A 19,337-nucleotide genomic window follows, 5' to 3' on the forward strand; every position below is an offset into this window, starting at 1 on the left:
AGTCCTCTCCTCACCATCACGTGAGTTACACTTCTTGGATTGGTCTCTTATGGAAGAGGACCTGACTTTCCTGCATTTTAACCACATTAATCTGCAAAACGAGGGGTTGTTTGACCCTGCTTCTGCTCACCACTGCCCCATGCATAGGTCAGTGTAGCATCTGCACAAACAGCATTCCCATACAGCTTTGCCTTACGCTCCAAGCAGGATATAGTCTCATTTTGCCCTTAGCTGTGTGCAAGACCATTGCTGCCCTGTGGGAGGGGGCAGGATTTGCCCCAAAGCCTGCTAAAGGGAGCGTATCAGGCTGCCCCATATGTTGCAAAGGAGCGGCCAGAATCCGTGTCTCGTAAGCAATGAATGGGGCTGGAGAGGTCTGCTCAAATATGCTGATTAGCATTGCTTGTCTCTAATTAGCAAAACTTGCAATGGAAATCTCCCATCCTTTTCTAATTAAGTTGGCTTCTATTTAGAAGTTAATAAAATTCTATTTAAAAATATTACTGGTATTAGCCAGATCTAACTCTATAGTTGCCTATAAAGAAAATGCAGTGGCTCTCTGCTAGTATAGTCATAATCAGTGGATATAATTCCTAAGCATACTTTGGGAAATGGTAACCTGACATAATACTATATTTCTGCAAAGTAAAATGCAGCACAGAGCTTGTGAATTGAGGGATTATTCCTGATTCATCATTTTCCTATTCCCAACTTACTCCCACGCCTTCCTCCTTGGGTTGAGTGGTCCATGCCAGCAGTGAGGAGCCATTAGTTTTGCTCTGAGCATTGGCCAAGGAGGGTCACCCTTGCTGCAGGTTGCACGTTCCTCCCGTGCGCTCTCCAAGGGTGAGCATGCTCCTTCCAGAGCTTCCCAAAACTGACAGCCCACAGGCCAGGCCAGACTGCAACAGCCCATCCCCGGGATACCAGCCAACCCCTCAGCTTTGTGTTTAACTGGTTTCATTCCTGGTTTTAATCTGGTTTTCATTCCTGAACATGCTGGCTGGCCAAACAGGTGAGTGAGTAGAGTTGGAGTCTCTCGTGTCCCAGCCTGGCGGTGCCTGCAGGGCAGCAAGGCATTAATCCGCGGTGTCGTGCAGCCCCTTTCCATCACCTCATGTCGTCCCATCACTGCCTCAGGACAAGGAATGCCAAGGACATTTGGAAAAAACAAAAAAAAGGCTGTTTGTAAGGGATTATTGCAACATTATTGATCAGAAAAAGCAGAAAGAGCATCTCTTCCATCTGTACGCACCTCCCCGCCCCTCCAGCTTTTCATCACTTCACACAGTGGCAAGGATAATTTGTTAAAAATACTACAGTGAGAGAGTCACAGGCCCAGCCTGGAGCACTGGCTTCCCCTGGTCCCCGGCAGGGAAGGACTGCCAGGGGGACGCTCCTCTCCAGGGCAGGCACCGCGGGGCCACAGCGCTCATTGCCGCTCTGCTCATCGCGTTGCCAGTAGTACTTGTTTTTTGTTTTCATAGTCCATCCCACCCTCTCCCTTATGTCCACTGTGGTTCCTGCTTTTTATACTACATGAACTGGAGTTCTCAACCTGCCAGGGCTGAAATGTGGGACAGATTCAACAAGAATAATAGATTTTCCAGGAGCTTACAATGATAGTATGAGATTAATTCATTTCATATGAGTAACATTTTCTCTTCTGTTCAGTTTCATGATTCAGCCTTCCACAGGAGTGACTGGGAGGGGTTACTAGAAAACAAGAAAAGCATCTGGATAGCAGGAGTTTGCAGTGATGAGATGGGAATGAGGAGGGCAGCGCAGATCAAGGGCCCTCGACAGGAGAGCAGGAGGCCAACCTGTCCATCTTTCAGTCTCCTGGCCCTGCCGCGACTTGTGTCACTCTGATGGTGCCAGTTGAAATTCATGGTACCGGGGCTCAAAGACCAGGCAGTTCCCGTTTAATGTTTATTGCCGTTTCTGAATCGCTCTCTCTGGGCTGCCGAAAAAAAAGTTATGCAGCACTATTTCCCTAATAAATCTGCTGCCAACCAGCCTGAGAAAGACAAGACCTGCAAACAGCGTTCCAGCAACAGATTGCTGTGCGCTCAGCCATCCAGCAAGCTGCTGGCAACCCTGCGTTTATATAGGAAACCAGATCTGCAGATACCTCTCCTGGGATATGCATAAGGAATACTCCCCTATGAGTAACCTAATCAGCATGTAGATGTCATTGCTGTTTACACAACTGTACTGAGCAAAAGACATTTGTCTGGCTTTCACTGCACTCTGAAAGAAAATGATCAGCTTAGAAAGGTTGGGGTGGATTTAAAATAACTTCTTAAGCACTTGTCAAAAATCTGCATCCCCTTTCCTAACACTCCATCAAGCAATTGACCTCCACACTCCGGTAAAGCAGTACATTGTATCAGTGTAAACTCCCTGTCACAATTCTATCACATAAGGATGTGAAATCACAACGCTGCCTTATAGTGTTTAAAACCGACCCAGCGACCTGAACTTGCAGTCCCGTTCCTCCGTAGCTGTGAGGCTCTAGCATCCCCCTCTCTAGCACACTTTTAGCAGAAATACGGGAAGCTCCTGGAAGGAAGTCATTCTAAAGCTATTTGTGAGTTTGCCAAAAGGATTTCTTTGATTTACGAAGTATGAAAGATTGCCATTTCTGAATTCATAGTGGATGAGTTATTTCCCGTGTTTTGCTCAAAGGAAGTTCATAGTGCGATGAATTCTAGTGTGAAAAAGAGAATTAAAGAATAACCTTTTCACAACTGCTGCTTCTGCAGTTTTTGCAGCCGTAACATGTGTCTTGTTTCTCCACACAGGCTGGGTTGTCGGATCGTTGGAAATTCTCGGAAGCCCGGCTAGTCTGGTGAGAAGCATAGGGAACGGCATAGCCGATTTCTTTAGGCTCCCCTACGAAGGGCTGACCAGAGGCCCAGGAGCATTTGTCAGCGGAGTTTCCAGAGGAACAACATCATTTGTAAAACACATTTCCAAAGGTAGATCTTTCACTTTTGTTGCTCCAACTACTGCTTTATTGTCATGCTTTGTTAAAGGATGTGTTAAAGTTTTAAACAATATTGCTTGCAGCTTTGTTTGACTTGCTAGGCTGCAGCGAAATGCTGGGAGGGTAACAAAGCTCATATATAACATCTTATGTATTAAACAGATCACCGCTTAACTACAGTGTGTGAGAACGTTTCAGAAACTTCAGAATTTTAAACCTCCCAGTGGAAAACAGAGATTGGCTCAGCCAGTATTTCATGTGATAACTGCAGAAATATTAAAGGTGTTCTGTACTTCTGCTAACCATCAGAAATTCTACAGTGTCGCCTCATCATATTTATTATTTCTTTTTTTTAAAAAAAAAAAGTAGATACAGTTGTCATAACTGTGTAAGTACGTGGATAGGTTTTGACAGCAGGGCTGGTCTGGCCTGAGAACAGGAGCAGCTTTTGTTTTGCGAAGTCTGTATAAACAGTGCCATCGCGTGGCTTCAGCCGCCCGGGAGAGACTGCGGGGTGGCTGCCCCAGCCGCTCGCTGCTGCTCCAGGCTCCCTCAGGACACGTCCTCCTGGGCTCCTTCTGTAAATATTTGTTTACCTTTCCATCACCCCCGCTCCGTTGAGGTTAGCCTTACAGAAGTTTGGGAACTGGGGGGGGATGTTCGGATGAGTTGCTGTTCCCACCGGCTGGTCAAACCTGGTGCAGGCTAATGTAAAAGGCGTGACATGGACCGTAGAAGCAGTGTGGTGATGCTTAACAAATAGTAAAGCATGTTACACATGGGTGACTTTTCAATTGACTTGCTGTTCTGCTCGTAAGCTCAGTATTTCAGTGAGGCATAGAACGTCTCCATGTTTTAAATTAAAGCATTTTGATCCAGACCCAAATGTAGATCTCCATGTATTTAGGTACACTGACGTCAATTACCAATCTGGCAACGAGTCTTGCTCGGAATATGGATAGGCTGTCACTGGATGAGGAGCATTACAACAGACAAGAAGAATGGAGAAGGCAGCTTCCAGAGAGCCTGGGAGAAGGACTGAGACAGGGGCTCTCTCGTTTAGGCATTAGCCTTCTAGGTAACGTACTATTAAATATCAAGTTGAGTGATAATACTGTTTTCTGATCTGCTCACCAGCCTTTTCTACATGTGAGTTATAACTGCAAAATCTGTTTGTTTTGGGGTTTTTTTTGTGAAATATATGAGATACTGTTTCTTTTCATCAAGGTTTAGTGACTTTCATATATGTGTTTTGCTGATAAAATAATTGCAGATATAGAACAAGTTTGCACTCTCTTTGTGAAATAATATTTTCATTGGTGCATGATGCATAGCTGAGAAGAGAAGAATAATTCTGCATTGGGCAGGGTGACTTGTAACTAAGTCAGCACAAAGACGTCATCACACTGATGTTTATTTCCCAATGAGTTATAGGAATGCCTTCCGAACCTGCGTGTTTTTGCTGCACTGTAGATATTGGGGATTCTTGGTTTTGTTTGAAAACCACTTGAACTTAGTGCAGATGTTAAGTAAGCTTTGATGAGGAATTCTGCTTTTACAAAGAGACCCAGATCATCCTGATTCAGTGTAACTGTATTCATCAAGCAGCCAAGTGGTTTGGTTAGAAGTGAAGATTACTCTGGCCATTTCAAAATAGTACCTAAAAATTTGAAAACTAACCTGCACTGGAAAAAAACCTCTGCGAGAAGTTTTGCAGTAAGGGGCTGGATTTTCTAGGTTACTTCTACTTGTCACACAGCAAAGGAATGCAGAATTGTATTGTTTGGCAGAGTTCCTCAGTACGTATTAAAGAGTATGAATCCTTTACAGATCAAAGTGACCAAAAGCAGCCCAGTGCAAAAGGTTAGAAGAGCTAAAGCTTGAAAGGATTTGTCCTCTTTTCTAATCTTCAGTAGTGTACACAACTCCTAAATTTGCAACCGCAACCCTGAAAGCCCCAAAGAGGAAGTGGTAAAAATGTTACAAGTTTGGGTTAGGTTACTGGAAATTATTTTAAGCAATAACATTAGATGATGTGAAGCACTGTCATTTGATAATGCCTGTAAACCAGCAAGCAAGTGTCCTGGGAGAAATGTGCATAAAGGAGAAATTTCATCTATTAGTAGCTACTATCCCAATGGTAAGCTGTTACTGGTGTTGCAAATCAAAGGCAGTTCAGAGAAGGTTTTATTTTTCCTTCTTGTTTTATTGGGCTAAGGGCAGTCAGGTTGAGTAGCTGGATGAAAGATTATACTTTTAGAAGCACTGTGTAAGCCTGGTGTATGTGTGCTGGTGAAATGGTTTGGTGATCTTGGCTCGGTTATTAATAAGACGGCAAGGTAATGTGATGGCTATCCCCTTCGCTGACATGCCAGAGCCCTTCAGAGCTAAAAGCATCAGCTGTACAGCCTGAACTAAGGACCAAAACTTTGTAGCTTTGGCTGTAACAAGGCAAAGTTTCTGCTGTTCAGGAAAGCCGGGAACTCGTAACATGCATGCACAAATACGCTGTGCCTGTACCTCCCTGCGCACAAGGGTTCAGTTGTTTGCAGGAGTACGCCTGAGTTAAAAACAAAACTGAAAAAAAGAGTTAGAATTTCAGCATCCCTGATTTCCTAAGAAATCAGACTTCATGTTAGAAACTTAGAGCTTCATATTAGCATTTAAACAGTGCTCCTCCGCAAGCTAGGGTCTTGTTCTTACTCCCGCTGTTATTATTCAGAGATTCCTCCCTGCTAAATACCTCTGTTCTTAGCAGTGGAGGCAACGAAGCATCCAGATAAATAGCTACAGTTACTGCGTAGCTGGACTTGACAAGTATGGGACCTCTCACTAAGGGAGGAATCAGAAATATTCCACTGAATTTGTATCAGGCATAATTTTTTTATTTAAACCTGATTTTTAAAAAGCATGTTTTCTGTGTATGCACAGCAGCATTCATGTAAATTGTGTCGAGACGTAAATTATGACTAGACCTACATTTCAATTTTTACAAACACGTCGGAAAGCCGTTTCTGTCCTGACCATTTAGTTTAAAGAATATTGTGGCTTCCCCCAAAAAAACAGTCATAGTTGAAGGGGAGGTATCACCGTGCTGTTTTCTTTCACCAGCATGTTCAGAGTAAACATGAACATGTTTAAATACACTTCCAGGTTCTTCATACATAACGAAATGAAGCGGAGCTGCTATGTTGTTTTCCTTCACAAGGATGAAGAGTTCAGATGAGCACAGGAATGCAGAGAGCAAGACCCTTTGAAGCCATAATTTCTGTGACTTTCTAATTGTAAAATTGAGAAGTGTGAAAAAGATTTCTAGGATAGTCACAGTACTATCATGTTTGTAGAAGCCATCTGACTCATGCAAGCAGCTTAAAGAATTGCAAATGCAGATTTTGTGCCTAGGCAAAGGCATGTAAGAGCCCTCAGTTCACCAATACCTTAGGGTATCTACGCAGAAAGAAGAGTTGCATTTCTGATTTTTCTGAAAATCTGGCTCATGGTGGCCCTGATTCAGCAAAGCTCTTAAGCACATGCTTAAGTGCTTTGCTGAATCAGGGCCAAAATCATGTGCTCTTGTCTCCTCCTCAGTGCAAGTTGTTCCCTGTGGTACATTCTTAAGTGCTTTGTCCTGTCTCGTTTTAAATGACTCAAGCACTGTCAGGGTGTTGTTTGATTTGATTGTTATCTTAGGCAGGCTGTCGTCTTCTTTTCTAGTTTGGGGGAGAGTTCTGGGTCATTTTAATAACATTTGTGCATGAAAAGAAGCAAAAGCTTATGATAGGTGTGTTTTTTCTTTTATATGATTAGACAAAAATGCAGTGAAATTGTATTTAAAATATTTAGGTGATCGGCACTCCCCACCAAGGAACTGTCTTTTGCATTTTGCATGACAGGGTCAAGCTTAAAATAATAATTTATAACTCTGTAAAAGAGAACATTGAAACTATAGGCTTTATTTTCAACTACTGGTTCTAGTGAAAAATATTGTATTGAAGTAGCTCCCTTTAGGAAGTTGAGCATATCTGAATAACCGAAAAGCTGACACTTCTAATGAAAAGCCATTTTTCACAAAGGCAAAAGTGCTCGACATTTCAGTTACTCCTTCCTGCTTTTGGGGAAAGTGAATTGATAGTAATACTGACTGACAGTGTAACTCTGCTGCTAGAGAAGGTAAAGCCTGGATGTCAGAAGCTCAAATTTTTGTTATTAAGGGTGGTGGTTGTTGTTCTTACTCTGCAACTATCGCTGAATCGGGGCCGCTCTGTTTGACTGTCTACAGACACACTGCGAGCCGGTGCTAATCCTGAAGGTGCGTGCTATTCCACACACTAATTCTGCAAATATATTAATGCACGCCAACAGGTGCCCTTTTCTTTTAGCTGTATTTTTATGTGATGTTTGCTGTGATGAGACTATGCTTCAGCTGTATTTTCGGTGTGAAACACTTGCAGCAACCCTGAAGGACAACACAGAAAAGAAAAGGAAGCGAAATGGTTTCAGCTTGGCTAGCTTCCAGCCTCATGGCAAAGCATGGCCAGTTTCTCCTGGTGGGGGATTTTTTCCAATTCTTTCGTGGTCTGAAAGAGTTTGTCACAAGCAACCTGAGCTTTGCTAAGTTCTGTAAGCCGTGCTACGTTCACCAAACATTGTCAGTCTGCACAGGAACCAGTTGCTGCCTGTAATCAAATTCTTCTTGAAGTAATACAGTGATATACTCTGAACTATCTGAATTTTGTAGTTATCAAAGTATCTTTTTTATGGTTACTGAGCAACATGTATTAACCAGAGTGCACCCCAGCTGATGTTTAGCAGATGTTACAGTGTTGCTGGAACCTCTTTGGTCCAGTAATGGAAGAATATGTTTTTGTTTTGTTGCTTTGGTGTTTAATTTTATTGAGGTTTTCTTTATACATACATAATCTGTGTGTACATATGTGGACATGCATATAAAATTGAATGCCTAGGGTAAGGAAGGAAAGAAAAATGGAGAATGGTTTCATTTAAAAAAAAAAAAAGGGCAAGGGACATTACAGAGAAGGGACAGGGACAGCAGTAGGACACCATAGCTGTCTCTAGACTGTGAGAATGAGAGTGGGAAGGGAGGAATCACTACATGTGGTTCCATGCTCTGCTTCCCTGATACCCTACTGAAACCTGGGGGGAGACATCTTCTGTGGTAAGTCCATCCAGCATGGTGTTCCTACCACTAACTTTATGTTAGAAAGAAAGAAGCCACATGGACGCCAGGGGACATCTGCTTCGCACAGTTTCTGGTGCTAGGAGATGCAATGAACCTCACGTGTGTGTCACCATTATCTCACTGCTGTTGGGTTTTGAGGTTGCTCAGCCTTTGACCTATTTTTTTTTTTCCTTTGCCCACACATGATGCATGCAGGAAAGGAGCTGCACGGATCTGGCTTCCCCATGCAAGGGTGGTAGGACCAGCCACTCCTTAACGAAGAGAGTGAGGTTATAGTTTATGTGATTTGTGGGCATGACCACGGCATGTGTATGTGTTACGTCAGTGAGTTGCAATTTGAGATAAGAGATTACAAAAGGTGAGCAGAGAGGAAAGAGAAGATCATTGGCTATATTTTTTGCAGGTAGAAAGGCAGGACTTGCAAAAGGATTTGAGGTGCGAAAGCGCAGTGGCTTCACAGACAAGTTCAGAGCATGCATAAAATGGCAGAATAACAGAAAGTGTGGAAGTACTAAACAACTGGCTAATTAAGCTATATATTATTTGGGGTACTACATAAATAATCTTATATAACACAGTCACAGCAGTTTCCATTCTGTTTCCCTGTCCTCTGGGCCTAATTCCAGCTGAGAAGTGCCTGGAGCATACCACAGGTCCTTTGGAATAGGTTCTTACTTGTTATTACCTTATAACATTGCTCAAGTGTATTGCAGTAAATAATTTACTAGTGCTAGGACTTAGGTGGATTACATTTAATAAGGCAATAACTTCTGTTCTGAAAGTGCAGTTGCTGTGGATGACCTCGATAGATAGGGTGAAGGAGGTCACAGGGTAACGTAATACTGTAACTCAGCAGAACACCAAGTATTGTTTTATGCCTTCAAATGCATCCCAATTGTACAAAAGAAAAGACTGGACGAACAATCCCAATTGTGTAATGCGGTGTTGGGGTATTATTTTAGTCAGGCAGCAGGAGCAGCTGGTAAGTACTAATGAAACAGAATTCAGTTGAAAATTGTATAATTTCCATGGCATGGCATTAAGGACGCTTCATGGCCTTTGTGGTACAAAGGGTGAACGTTCAGCTGCGTGCTCAGTTTCAGTGAGTGAGCTTAATAAAAACTGGGTACCACATTAAAAATAGATCAGCATTTTCTGGGAAAATACTATACATTTATCAGTAAAGGGTACACATATAGAAATTGGAAGCAATCTCTCTAAGAGGAGAGCGAGGCATTTATGGGGGATGCAAGTTTCTTGAATTGCTGATAGATAATTGCCGATATCCCAAGGACAAGGATCTGGGATAATGTGTGCTGCTTCTCATCCTCATCTTTTCTTTGGACAAAATACCAGTGTACAAGTACAATATTAGTTCTTGTTGTTCAAAGTTAGCAACTTCTCCGTTTATCCAGTAATGGTAACTAAAACCATCTGAAAACCTGTTAGCGGCTAGCTGACTAGTGCATGTCACGCTGGTAAACACATGGGGCCAAATACCTCGGCTGTGATTGTCCAAATCTGTGGAATTATGCCTGGATTTGCTTCCACACACAAAGCAGAATCTTCAAAGATGTCTGGGTTGCAGTAAAAATGCCTGGTTACCAAGGTGACACTCGGACCTACTCCTTAAGTAATTGTTTTATCTTGATATTTGCAGCTGAAGGTGGAAACTGAGAGCTAGCCGAGGAGCCTGCAAACTTGCTTTTCATTGAGCAAAGAACCTCAGATCAGGCAGACCGTTTTCTAACTGATGTCACTTTGTCCAATCCTTGTACTCTTAGCGATTTCCAAATAGCTTATCTATCAAAATTACAATAACTAGAGACATGTCTGTGGTTAAGTGGCTAGAGTAAATGCAAGATCAAAGAAATGTACCACCTCACATACCTGTTTACATTTAGGAAGATTTAAGTCAGAGTTCTCTGTTGATACTAAAAGCTGGGAAGGGTCACTGTGTCACTTGTAAAAGTTTGACCCATGCGCATTAAAGTAAAATATGATCGTTTTCACAAAAAAGTAACAAAAAGTCTCAAAGTCTAATTCTGCTAATCTTAGTAATATTTCAAAAGTTGCATTAGCTTATGAACATTTCTGGCAGTGGAAGAGGATATAAAAATGATCTATTGAATACAGGCAGTTTTTATTCTCATGAAGTCAATCTCAGGCTTACGTGAAAATCTCATTTCCATAACAGCTCAAGTCGTCTAAAACGGGTGGATTTTATTCCGAGCCTGACATTTTCAGAATTGCTACAGAATGAGCTAAATTAAACTAACTCGGCAAAAGCATTTAGTGAAAGTAGTTGAAAGATGAAAGCATACTGTCATGTTAAGTGATCTGAATGTTTAAAAAAGTAAAATACATTAAAAAAAGGAAGTCGAGATTTAACTTAAACTGAAGCTAAGGTATTGTTTAGCTAATTGGTCGTGTGCTAAATAGCTGTATATGAAGGGTGGGGTACAGTCCGTAATCCAAGCAACGTTCAGGTCCAGTAGTAAGATTTCCTCTTATTCTGGGATATTAATCTTCACTAATTACTGGGGACTCTTGTTTTTTCAGGTGCAATTGCTGGGATCGTGGATCAGCCGATGCAGAATTTTCAGCGAGTGTCTGAGGCCCAAGCTTCAGCCGGGCACAAAGCAAGAGGGGTCATCTCGGGTGTGGGGAAAGGAATCATGGGCGTCTTCACAAAGCCCATCGGAGGGGCAGCTGAGCTCGTCTCCCAGACAGGTTACGGTGAGTTTATTTCCAACATCTCCGTTTAAGTTTTAAAATGCTCTTCAGATACAACCTGCTGTATCTTACTTATTCGGCTCAGTAGCTGTGTGACTTGAGAATTTAGAAATGCCACCGATGAATAGTTATAAATGTTGTGCTGGTTTTCTTAAAAGCCATCATGTTGTGCTTCTCTCTTGTGTTACCGATCAGCGTTGTACAGCCACAGAAACACAGAATGCAGAAAGCATGAAGTAATTCTTGGAATACAGTAGAATTAGTTACAGAAACATATGTGCTTACAAAAGAGTTTTTGACATAAAAGTATTAAAGCAACACTATATCCAATTAGAGTGTTATTTTGAGATTGCTTTGTTACGGCAAGGAAAGAGATGTGCTGTTTCTGCACAGAGAGAGACTTATGTTCCTGGGAGAAAGAAGTGAGTCGCGTAGTGGGAGCATCCCCTTTAAACTGGAGAGTTGTGAGAAGACAGTCCCATTTTTGGATACACGGGTACCCTTTTAACGACCAGAGGTGGGTTGTCCAGCTAGACTGAGCACTTAGTGGCGGTGGTGGTGAATCCTTTCAGATTACGTGAATACTTCTGGATGACCAAAAACTGTAAAAGATAAAAATAAAATATCAAAATACACTAATTTCTTTGCTTCCAGTATCAATAAATCAAAGCTGTTGGTCTGGATATTTAAAAGGGGGGCGGGGGGCAGTTAGGGAAGAAGAGCAGGGAGACCTGTTGATACAAGGACAACGTGTCAATAATTTTGCTTCACTAATTACACCGGACAAACCTTGAAGATTTAAGCCGTTGCAGTTAGGGAGAAGAGCAGGGAGACCTGTTGATACAAGGACAACGTGTCAATAATTTTGCTTCACTAATTACACCGGACAAACCTTGAAGATTTAAGCCTTTAGTCGCTAGCAATATTTGTGTTTGTGATGTGTTGGTTAGAATACGAGTAGTTCTCCTAGGGCTTAAGTTTAGGATATTGCTTCCACGCTTCCCATTACATTCAGAACTCATTCCTGGAAGCAATCCATTTGAAGAAATAATGAAACATTTAATTATTACCGTTCTTTCAATTTAACGTTATCTTGTTTGTATGAGTGTAAATAATAACTGTTCTCCTGTATTATGCATCCCATAGGTGTAAAACCTGTATCAGTAAAATCAGAAACTTTTGTTTGTTGTCGGCTGGCTGTGTGTTGGTTTTGCTGCCCATGTCATTATTCTTTCTAGGTTTAATTCCACTGCAGTCTTTATCAAGGAACTTGTAACAGTAGAGGGACACTTTTCACTGCAGATAGGGTATACAAGACACCATGTTTTCCATGAGCATGTGACAAGAAGAGTTAGCCAGGAAAAAACATAAAAACTGTATCAATAATAGCTGACAGTGCGTGAGAGGAAAACACACAAGAGTTCAAGTAACTCTTACCCACAACTGGATTGGAAGTGGGACCGTGCCTCTTGGGGGGGACCGAGGGGTGGGGGACCACACAGAAGTAAACACATGTTCTCTCTTTCTCCATCTGTAAATAACATTTTCACTCACATAATGCTGAGAACCTCGGTAAGCCAACTGTTACAACTGGGATGCTGCTTTTAAGTATTACCATCAACATGTGTGCTAAAAATTAAAGTTTTTTTTTCAGCGCTGATGTTTTGTTTAAATTATTATCCATTGTGTAAAAAGGAATCTAAGTTATTGACACCCTTATGCAAAAATGTCTTTTGCTTCAATGGAATGCTTAATTAGACAAAAGAAAATGTCTTTGTCTATTTAAAGAGTAACTCTGCACTAAACCGTATAACACTAGTACTTGCTGCTTAACCTACTTCCTGTCTGTCTTGTAAAATTTTTTAAAACGACTTAATTAGTGAATTTTTTTGCAACCCACTCATTCTTTCTGGTGACCATACCTCATCTTTAAAAGTTTACAAGCCATCTGAAAGCGTACATACTGTATCATCTTCAGCTTTGGATAGTCTCTTCAGAAACCTGTTTAACTGCTTCTTGTAGTCTCCATTCTGTGCTGGCACTAAGAAGAATTCACAATAAACCAGATGCCCCGGGAGATCTCATAAATGTATATGGATCGGTGTTTAACAGCCGGATTAACTAACTGAACATTTAAATACAGTATCTAGGCAAACTTGCCTTCTAATTTGTACCGATAGTGACACGTATATGGAAGTATTTTAATATTAAGCAAGAAGGTTAACAACGGTCTTGATTTTTTCTACATAAATCCTAAGTGGTGTGTCCGATCCTACTCTGAAATGATGGCTCTCAGGAGCATTATGTTTCTCTGGATTGCAAGTGTATGTCTGATTTTTAGAACACACAGTGGGGTTTTTTTGTTTCTTGCTAATGCAAGATCACTGGGGTTAAGTGCACAACTCTTGCATTGTAATATTTAATGAATTATCTTGACTACAGCTTCCAAAGATGTGACATCATTTTGGATCTGCACTATTTTATGAACTGCTCAAAACAGATGACATCACTGCAACATATAACTGTTTTGTAGAAAACAACTACTAAAAATCTTAAATTCTCTTACCACAGGTATTTTGCACGGAGCTGGACTTTCTCAGCTTCCCAAGCAGCGCTCTCATCCAAATGATCAACATGTTGAGCAGGCTCCAAATAGCCACGTCAAATATGTCTGGTAAAATTATTTAGACACTTGCTCATTTTTACATCCACATTGTTTATTAATAGGTTCTGGCCTGCGGACAAGTTAACAGGCTGCTTCTCTAGGAAAGGCTGAGTTATGGCAGTTTGTTTAGGAACATTAAACACAAAGGTAGTGCATAGAAACCCAATCTGCAAATGATGGGCTGCTGATCTGCTTCCAGCTTTGGAACTACAGAGCTGATCTTTATTTAATGGCATTCAGTGAGTTCTTACTTATTTCTCATTGCACCGAGCCCAAGAAAAATACTGCACATCTCCAGAAGCAGCTGTTAGTGAAGATAGCTTTATATTCTGCACTGAATTTGTAAGCCACTTCTCAGGGTAATTTTTGTATTAGGATGGGAAATAGGCTGACCTAGCACCATTATTAGGCCAATTTTGCAGTGAATGATTAAGGAGTTTTGATAAATAACAGTTTCACATTTATTCTCTAAATTTTAAGTCTTACATCTTTCAGTAATGGAGATTTGGAATATACACCCTGGCTTATTTTATATTTGTAGGTGATAGCTACAGGCTTAAGTAAAAACATTAGTGATCAAAAGAAGTCCTGGAGGATCCAGTGCCATAACACTGACTACTTCTTTTTTGTTTTCCTCCTCCTTCTTCTTTTTTTTTCTTTTTTTTTTTTTTTTTTTTTTTTTTTTTTTTTTTTTTTTTTTTTTTTTTTTTTTTTTTTTTTTTTTTTTTTTTTTTTTTTTTTTTTTGCCTTGATAATAATGCAGGAAAATGCTGCAATCTCTAGGAAGGCCGGAGGTCCATATGGCCTTAGACGTCATGATTGTGAGTGGATCAGGCCAGCAGCATGAAGGCTGCTTGCTGCTCACCCCGGAGGTGCTCTTTGTGGTCAGCATCAGTGAAGACACGCAGCAGCAGGCATTCCCCGTGACTGAAATTGATTGTCTGGAAGATGATCAGCAAAAAGACCTGCTGAAGGTGCAGCTAAAACAACAGAGAGTGCCTTCTGATTTGGAGGTAAAGACTTGAGTATGATTTTCATTCGAAGATAAAGTTACACTGATGATGATGCTCTTGGCAATGGGCATACTCACCTTTGGGTCGGGAGGCCAGAGGTCTAAGTGCCAAACCAGGGGACCTGCTGTTTTCATGCACCTCATAGTTGACTGTTTTGCCCTTTGGATGAAAGGGACATGTCTCCTCCCTTCTGTCCTCTTATTGATCATGACATTTCATATCTGTGACAGCAATTTTCTGAGGGGAAAAAGTAGAGGAAGTCTGGGTTCTTGGTAAGCACCACCTCTTTTCTGAAGAGGTTCTCATGACTACATGTGCGTGAGGTGTTTATTGTTTGGCAAGTCAGCATTGCTGCCTGTGCCTACAAAGTCACAGTGGGAACAGTTCCTTTTATTCTTCTGTGAATTCTGTTTTAACAGTTCAGCGGTGCTGATGCATGCTCCTTTCAGCATGTTTCTTATCTTGCCACTTCCAATGCAGTGGTCTTACTTGGCTGCTGGCTGTATTTACTTCCTTAGATCTTCCTTCTGCAAATGCTAACTTTAAAATGGATCAGTTCTTTTGCTGCGATTGGATGCACCAAGTGTTTGCCAGTAAGAGTATAAATCCTTCATCTTCATATTGAAAGATCTCTAAGCCATTTGAATACTGAGGTTTTGGATGAATTATCTTCTTTTAATGGTAGAAGAATGTTATATTTTTACACTTTCGGGAAACAATGTTTATTGTATTAAATTCTCAAGTGGAATCATATGAGAGATCATTTCAAAAACAAACACGCATGTCCCAGTTGTTGTTTTTAAAAAAGTGTGTCAGGTAGTTCATAGACTGCTATACAAGAAATTTCTCTGTTTCAAATATACGAAAAGAACATATGTAAAACCCCACAAAGTGTGAGGTGTGCCAAAAAGTAGGGGAGGCTTCAGCACCTTCAGTAAAATCCTAACTTTGCTGAAGTCACTGAAGAGTTTTGCCATCGATTCCAGCACAGCAAGAACTTCATCTGTGTCATGACAGTGCTTGGATTTTTTTTGAAAGCTTTTTTTAGTGCTGAATTCTCTATTTACATTTATTGTCTTTCCACCAACCTCAGTCTCACAGAGCGCTGTTGACTGAAGTTGCCTTCTCTCACCACAAAGCTACATGAGGCATTACTTAAATTTTGATGCAAGTGGGCAAAGCTCAGTTTTTTTATCCCTGAGTGCTGCGTGGTTGCTGGAGGCACACATCAGACTAAATCCAGACTGTCCTCCTCAGTCCAGAGCTACTGTCCTGGAGGGAAGAGGAAGATAATTTGTTCTCCCTAAGGCATTTGATGCACCCAACCCATCCTAACCCTAACTTTAGCACCAGCCCAGATCTTTTTTTATTAGGCTGTAGTGCGATGGCTCTTGTCTTTGTATCTGGTTATCCAAGGAGTGAGGAGTAGGCTGCTGCTCTGAGGGAAGGGCCGCTTGCTCAAAGGTTGCTGCAAGAGGGTGATGAGACAGAGGGGCTGCCTGTCTGGGAGAAGGGAAGGCGAGGGACAGGGAGCCTAATTCTAGTCCCCACAGCTGCTGCAGCTGGGAATGTATGGGACTTGTGGGCAAGTAGCACCTGTACATGCACAGCGTAACCCTACATGGCGTGTGCGGAGTCCAACGTTCCCACATACACATGCTAGTCCACGCAGTAAATGTGGCCTGCTTTGGAGGTACTGGACCAAATACGTGGTTTTTTCTGAAGTTCTGGATAGAAATGTGGGAGTCCTGCTCCAGTGGTGTAGCAATGCCAGGAGCTGTAAGCCTTGAGCCACCCAGCCTCAGTACACAATCTCTTTTGCTGACACAGGCTCTTGAGAATGCAGTGAAAACATATGGCATGACAAAAGTGGTGAAGAGTGCCTGTGCCCCAGGTGGAGCAAAGTCAGTGATGACAAGACAGCAAAAGCTGAGTGATGCTGTACAAAATAGACCTGGCAAAATATTTCCTTTGGAACGCAGATGCTGAAATTTGTGTGAAAATTTAAAGAAATGCACTATAAGGAGGAGCAGTTGAAAGTAAGGCAGACAAGAATAAGAAAGTTTAAATTTTTTTTATGCTAAGGTAGCTACACAATAAAAGATTCCAGAAGCTTCATAAAGTTTTAGTCATTGCCTAGAGTTAAGTAATATTCTTTTGTAATTGATGTTTATTATAGTTTTTCGCCTTAGTGGATTGGGAAATTTCATACTTAGTAATTTCCTCTCTGCAGCTAAGCATGTCAGTTCTGTGGTGCTTGGGGTGTTGTGTGCAGCGCTGGTGCTGGTGGGAGCCAGGGCCTCCCCTTCAGCTCCCCGACAACAGCTTCTAAAAACTCTTTGAATGTGATTAGGAAAAGGAACCTTAGGAGCAGCAAGCTGTTACTTGCAGGTGAGCAGCCTCAGAGCTGCAGACCTACACCTAAATAGGCACGACTCCTAAATATTAATGGTAGGCCATCTTGTTGCACTGGAGATGCCCTCAGTGGAAACGCAGACACATCTGTACATGATGACATTAGTAAAGATGGCCAGAATTTTTAGCTGGAAAATGCCCAGTCAGGTCAACCAAAATATTATGGTGAGTTTAGCAAAATAGATATAATGTTACCAAATGTAAATTACGTCTGTTTTTCTGGTTAATTTAGTCAAAGATCCTAGAAATAATACAATAAATTGAAACATTTCATGTCAACATTATAAAAATGCACTTTTTTGTCTTACTGTTCACAAAAATAATTGCCAAAAGCTTTGTTTCAGCTCTGCCCAAAACAGTTTCTCCCCTTCCGTCTCCTCAGCTTCTTGGAACTATTAGGAAACAAAACATGAGTTATTCTACAGCTGTAATCACCAGAGATGTTATAGACAATATTTTGACTCCTTCAGCAATAGGTTTGCCTGATGGCTTGTTCGCCTCCACAATATATAACTTAATCCATCTGGCTAGGAATAGCCTGGATGGATTATTGAAAACTCTGGCACTGACAACGTTGTTATTGAAAGGGAAGCATTAATTGTACTTGGATTATCTTCCAAAGTAATTGAGACGCTGCTTGCTTCCAGACAGACATCAAACTCAAAAGGCCTGCTCTTCCAGCTGCTTTTGGTATAGCTCGTAACATCAAGACGACAGCAAAAATTGAAGGGCCCTGGAATTTCAGATATTCCAGAATTTCTTTGTGATGATCTGCAACAGGGTTTACATGATAGTACTACATGTTATCATCTCTGGAGCTGAAAACCAGTCTCTGGATTTTTCAAAGCAGTGAAAAAAACCCTAAGGAACCGGATTTCCTTAGTCAGTGTGCACAAAGCAGCCCATCAGTGCTACATACACATCTGGACTGCACAACAAAGGCGCTGTAGCTACTGTAGAGTTAGAATTGCTGAAGGCTTATTCTTTATAAGCTGTAATGGGAGGAATTTTAGAAAAATTCTGGAGCTCTTATCACAAAAGTATGGTCTTCTAACATGAAAGGACGTATCTTTGAGATTCCTCCAGCAGGTGCATTAAGCAACCCTTGACTAAGTTTTGATTCATTGAATGGTCTGGCTATTAACATTATAGTTGTTCAAAGCAGTGGGCTAAGGCACTTAGTGACAATGTTAGGTCCCGTTTAGGAAAAAATGTAGAATAACAGCAATTCCAAGTTTCTGTTGTTGTCTTGACAATATAAGCTAAACTGAAACTGGCTGGAAAAGCAGATGGTTGCAGATTAAGTCATCTGGAAGCAAGTAGGGTCCCAGTTACTTTGGAAGACCATCCAAGTGCAGTTAATATTTCCTCCTGAATAATTATGCTGTATCTGTGGGATATAGCCTGGGGATGAATGAAGAATGGGTTCACGAGAGTAGGTGAGTGGGATGCCAGCACCCTTTCCATCTCCTTTGATAACTTGGGTCTTTTGGTCAGTGTGGAGGCAGAACTACAACCCGGCTTCCCCTGGGCTTATCTCCCCAGGAGTAGAAACCAGGAAAAAATGTGGAGCCACCTACATGCAAGATTTACCCCATAACTTAAAATCTCGTTTACATAGGGGGTACTTTAGCGTATTTCTCTCCTTTCAGCTGGTAAAACAGACTGACTGCTGAGATACTTTTTCTGTGCCACCAGACTGAAGATGTGGTTCAGACACCACTCTCCACTGTTAGCCGTGAGTCTGCTGCAGCAGTCTGCTTCCTGATTTTTCCCTCCCTTTAAGGTGGAAACCACATGGAAACCACACTCTCCTCTGCCCATTTCATCATTCCCGCTGTTTCTAGGCATAGGCTCCAACCTTGAGCTTCTGAGCTTGTTCATGAGCCTGCTTCCTTTAGCATTTTTGTGGTGATGATTGAAAACAGGAGTGTTTCTACTTGCTGAGCAGCAAATCCATCTCCAAAGGCATACTAAAAAAACCAGAGGGGTCTGTTTTGATTTGGATGTGACATCTGTCACTATCTATCAGTCATATTAATTCTTTCTTCAAATAAGCAATGGTTTGTTATAAAATGAGCCTCGCAGTCCAGAGATGTGACAAGATATTGATCGTGGGTGTTAAATTGAATCCAATGGCACTGTTTGAAAATATCATCACATCTAGTGAGGCACGTGTAAAACTCCTTGAAAGACAGTCAGAAGATAACAGTCTTTGAATCCTTAGCGTGACATCCAACAAAGACAGACGTTTTAAACCCTACAAAAATGAAACTGGTCAGCAGTTCTCCAAGTGTAAATAAGGAAGCATCAAAG

At 41.4% G+C, this 19,337-nt stretch overlaps 1 protein-coding gene across 1 annotated transcript in view; it reads left to right on the plus strand.

Moving 5' to 3' along the window:
- The window catches only part of VPS13B (vacuolar protein sorting 13 homolog B), a 512,636-nt gene that overhangs the window by 490,129 nt on the left and 3,170 nt on the right, over nt 1–19,337 (plus strand). Inside the window, 5 exon segments of the mRNA XM_009275488.2 lie at nt 2,808–2,984; nt 3,900–4,070; nt 10,755–10,931; nt 13,500–13,602; nt 14,357–14,606. Coding sequence (XP_009273763.1) covers nt 2,808–2,984; nt 3,900–4,070; nt 10,755–10,931; nt 13,500–13,602; nt 14,357–14,606 — 878 coding nt within the window.

The sequence above is a fragment of the Aptenodytes forsteri genome, unplaced genomic scaffold, assembly GCF_000699145.1.
Source record: "Aptenodytes forsteri isolate BGI_AS27 unplaced genomic scaffold, ASM69914v1 Scaffold208, whole genome shotgun sequence".
Taxonomy (NCBI): Eukaryota; Metazoa; Chordata; class Aves; order Sphenisciformes; family Spheniscidae; genus Aptenodytes; species Aptenodytes forsteri.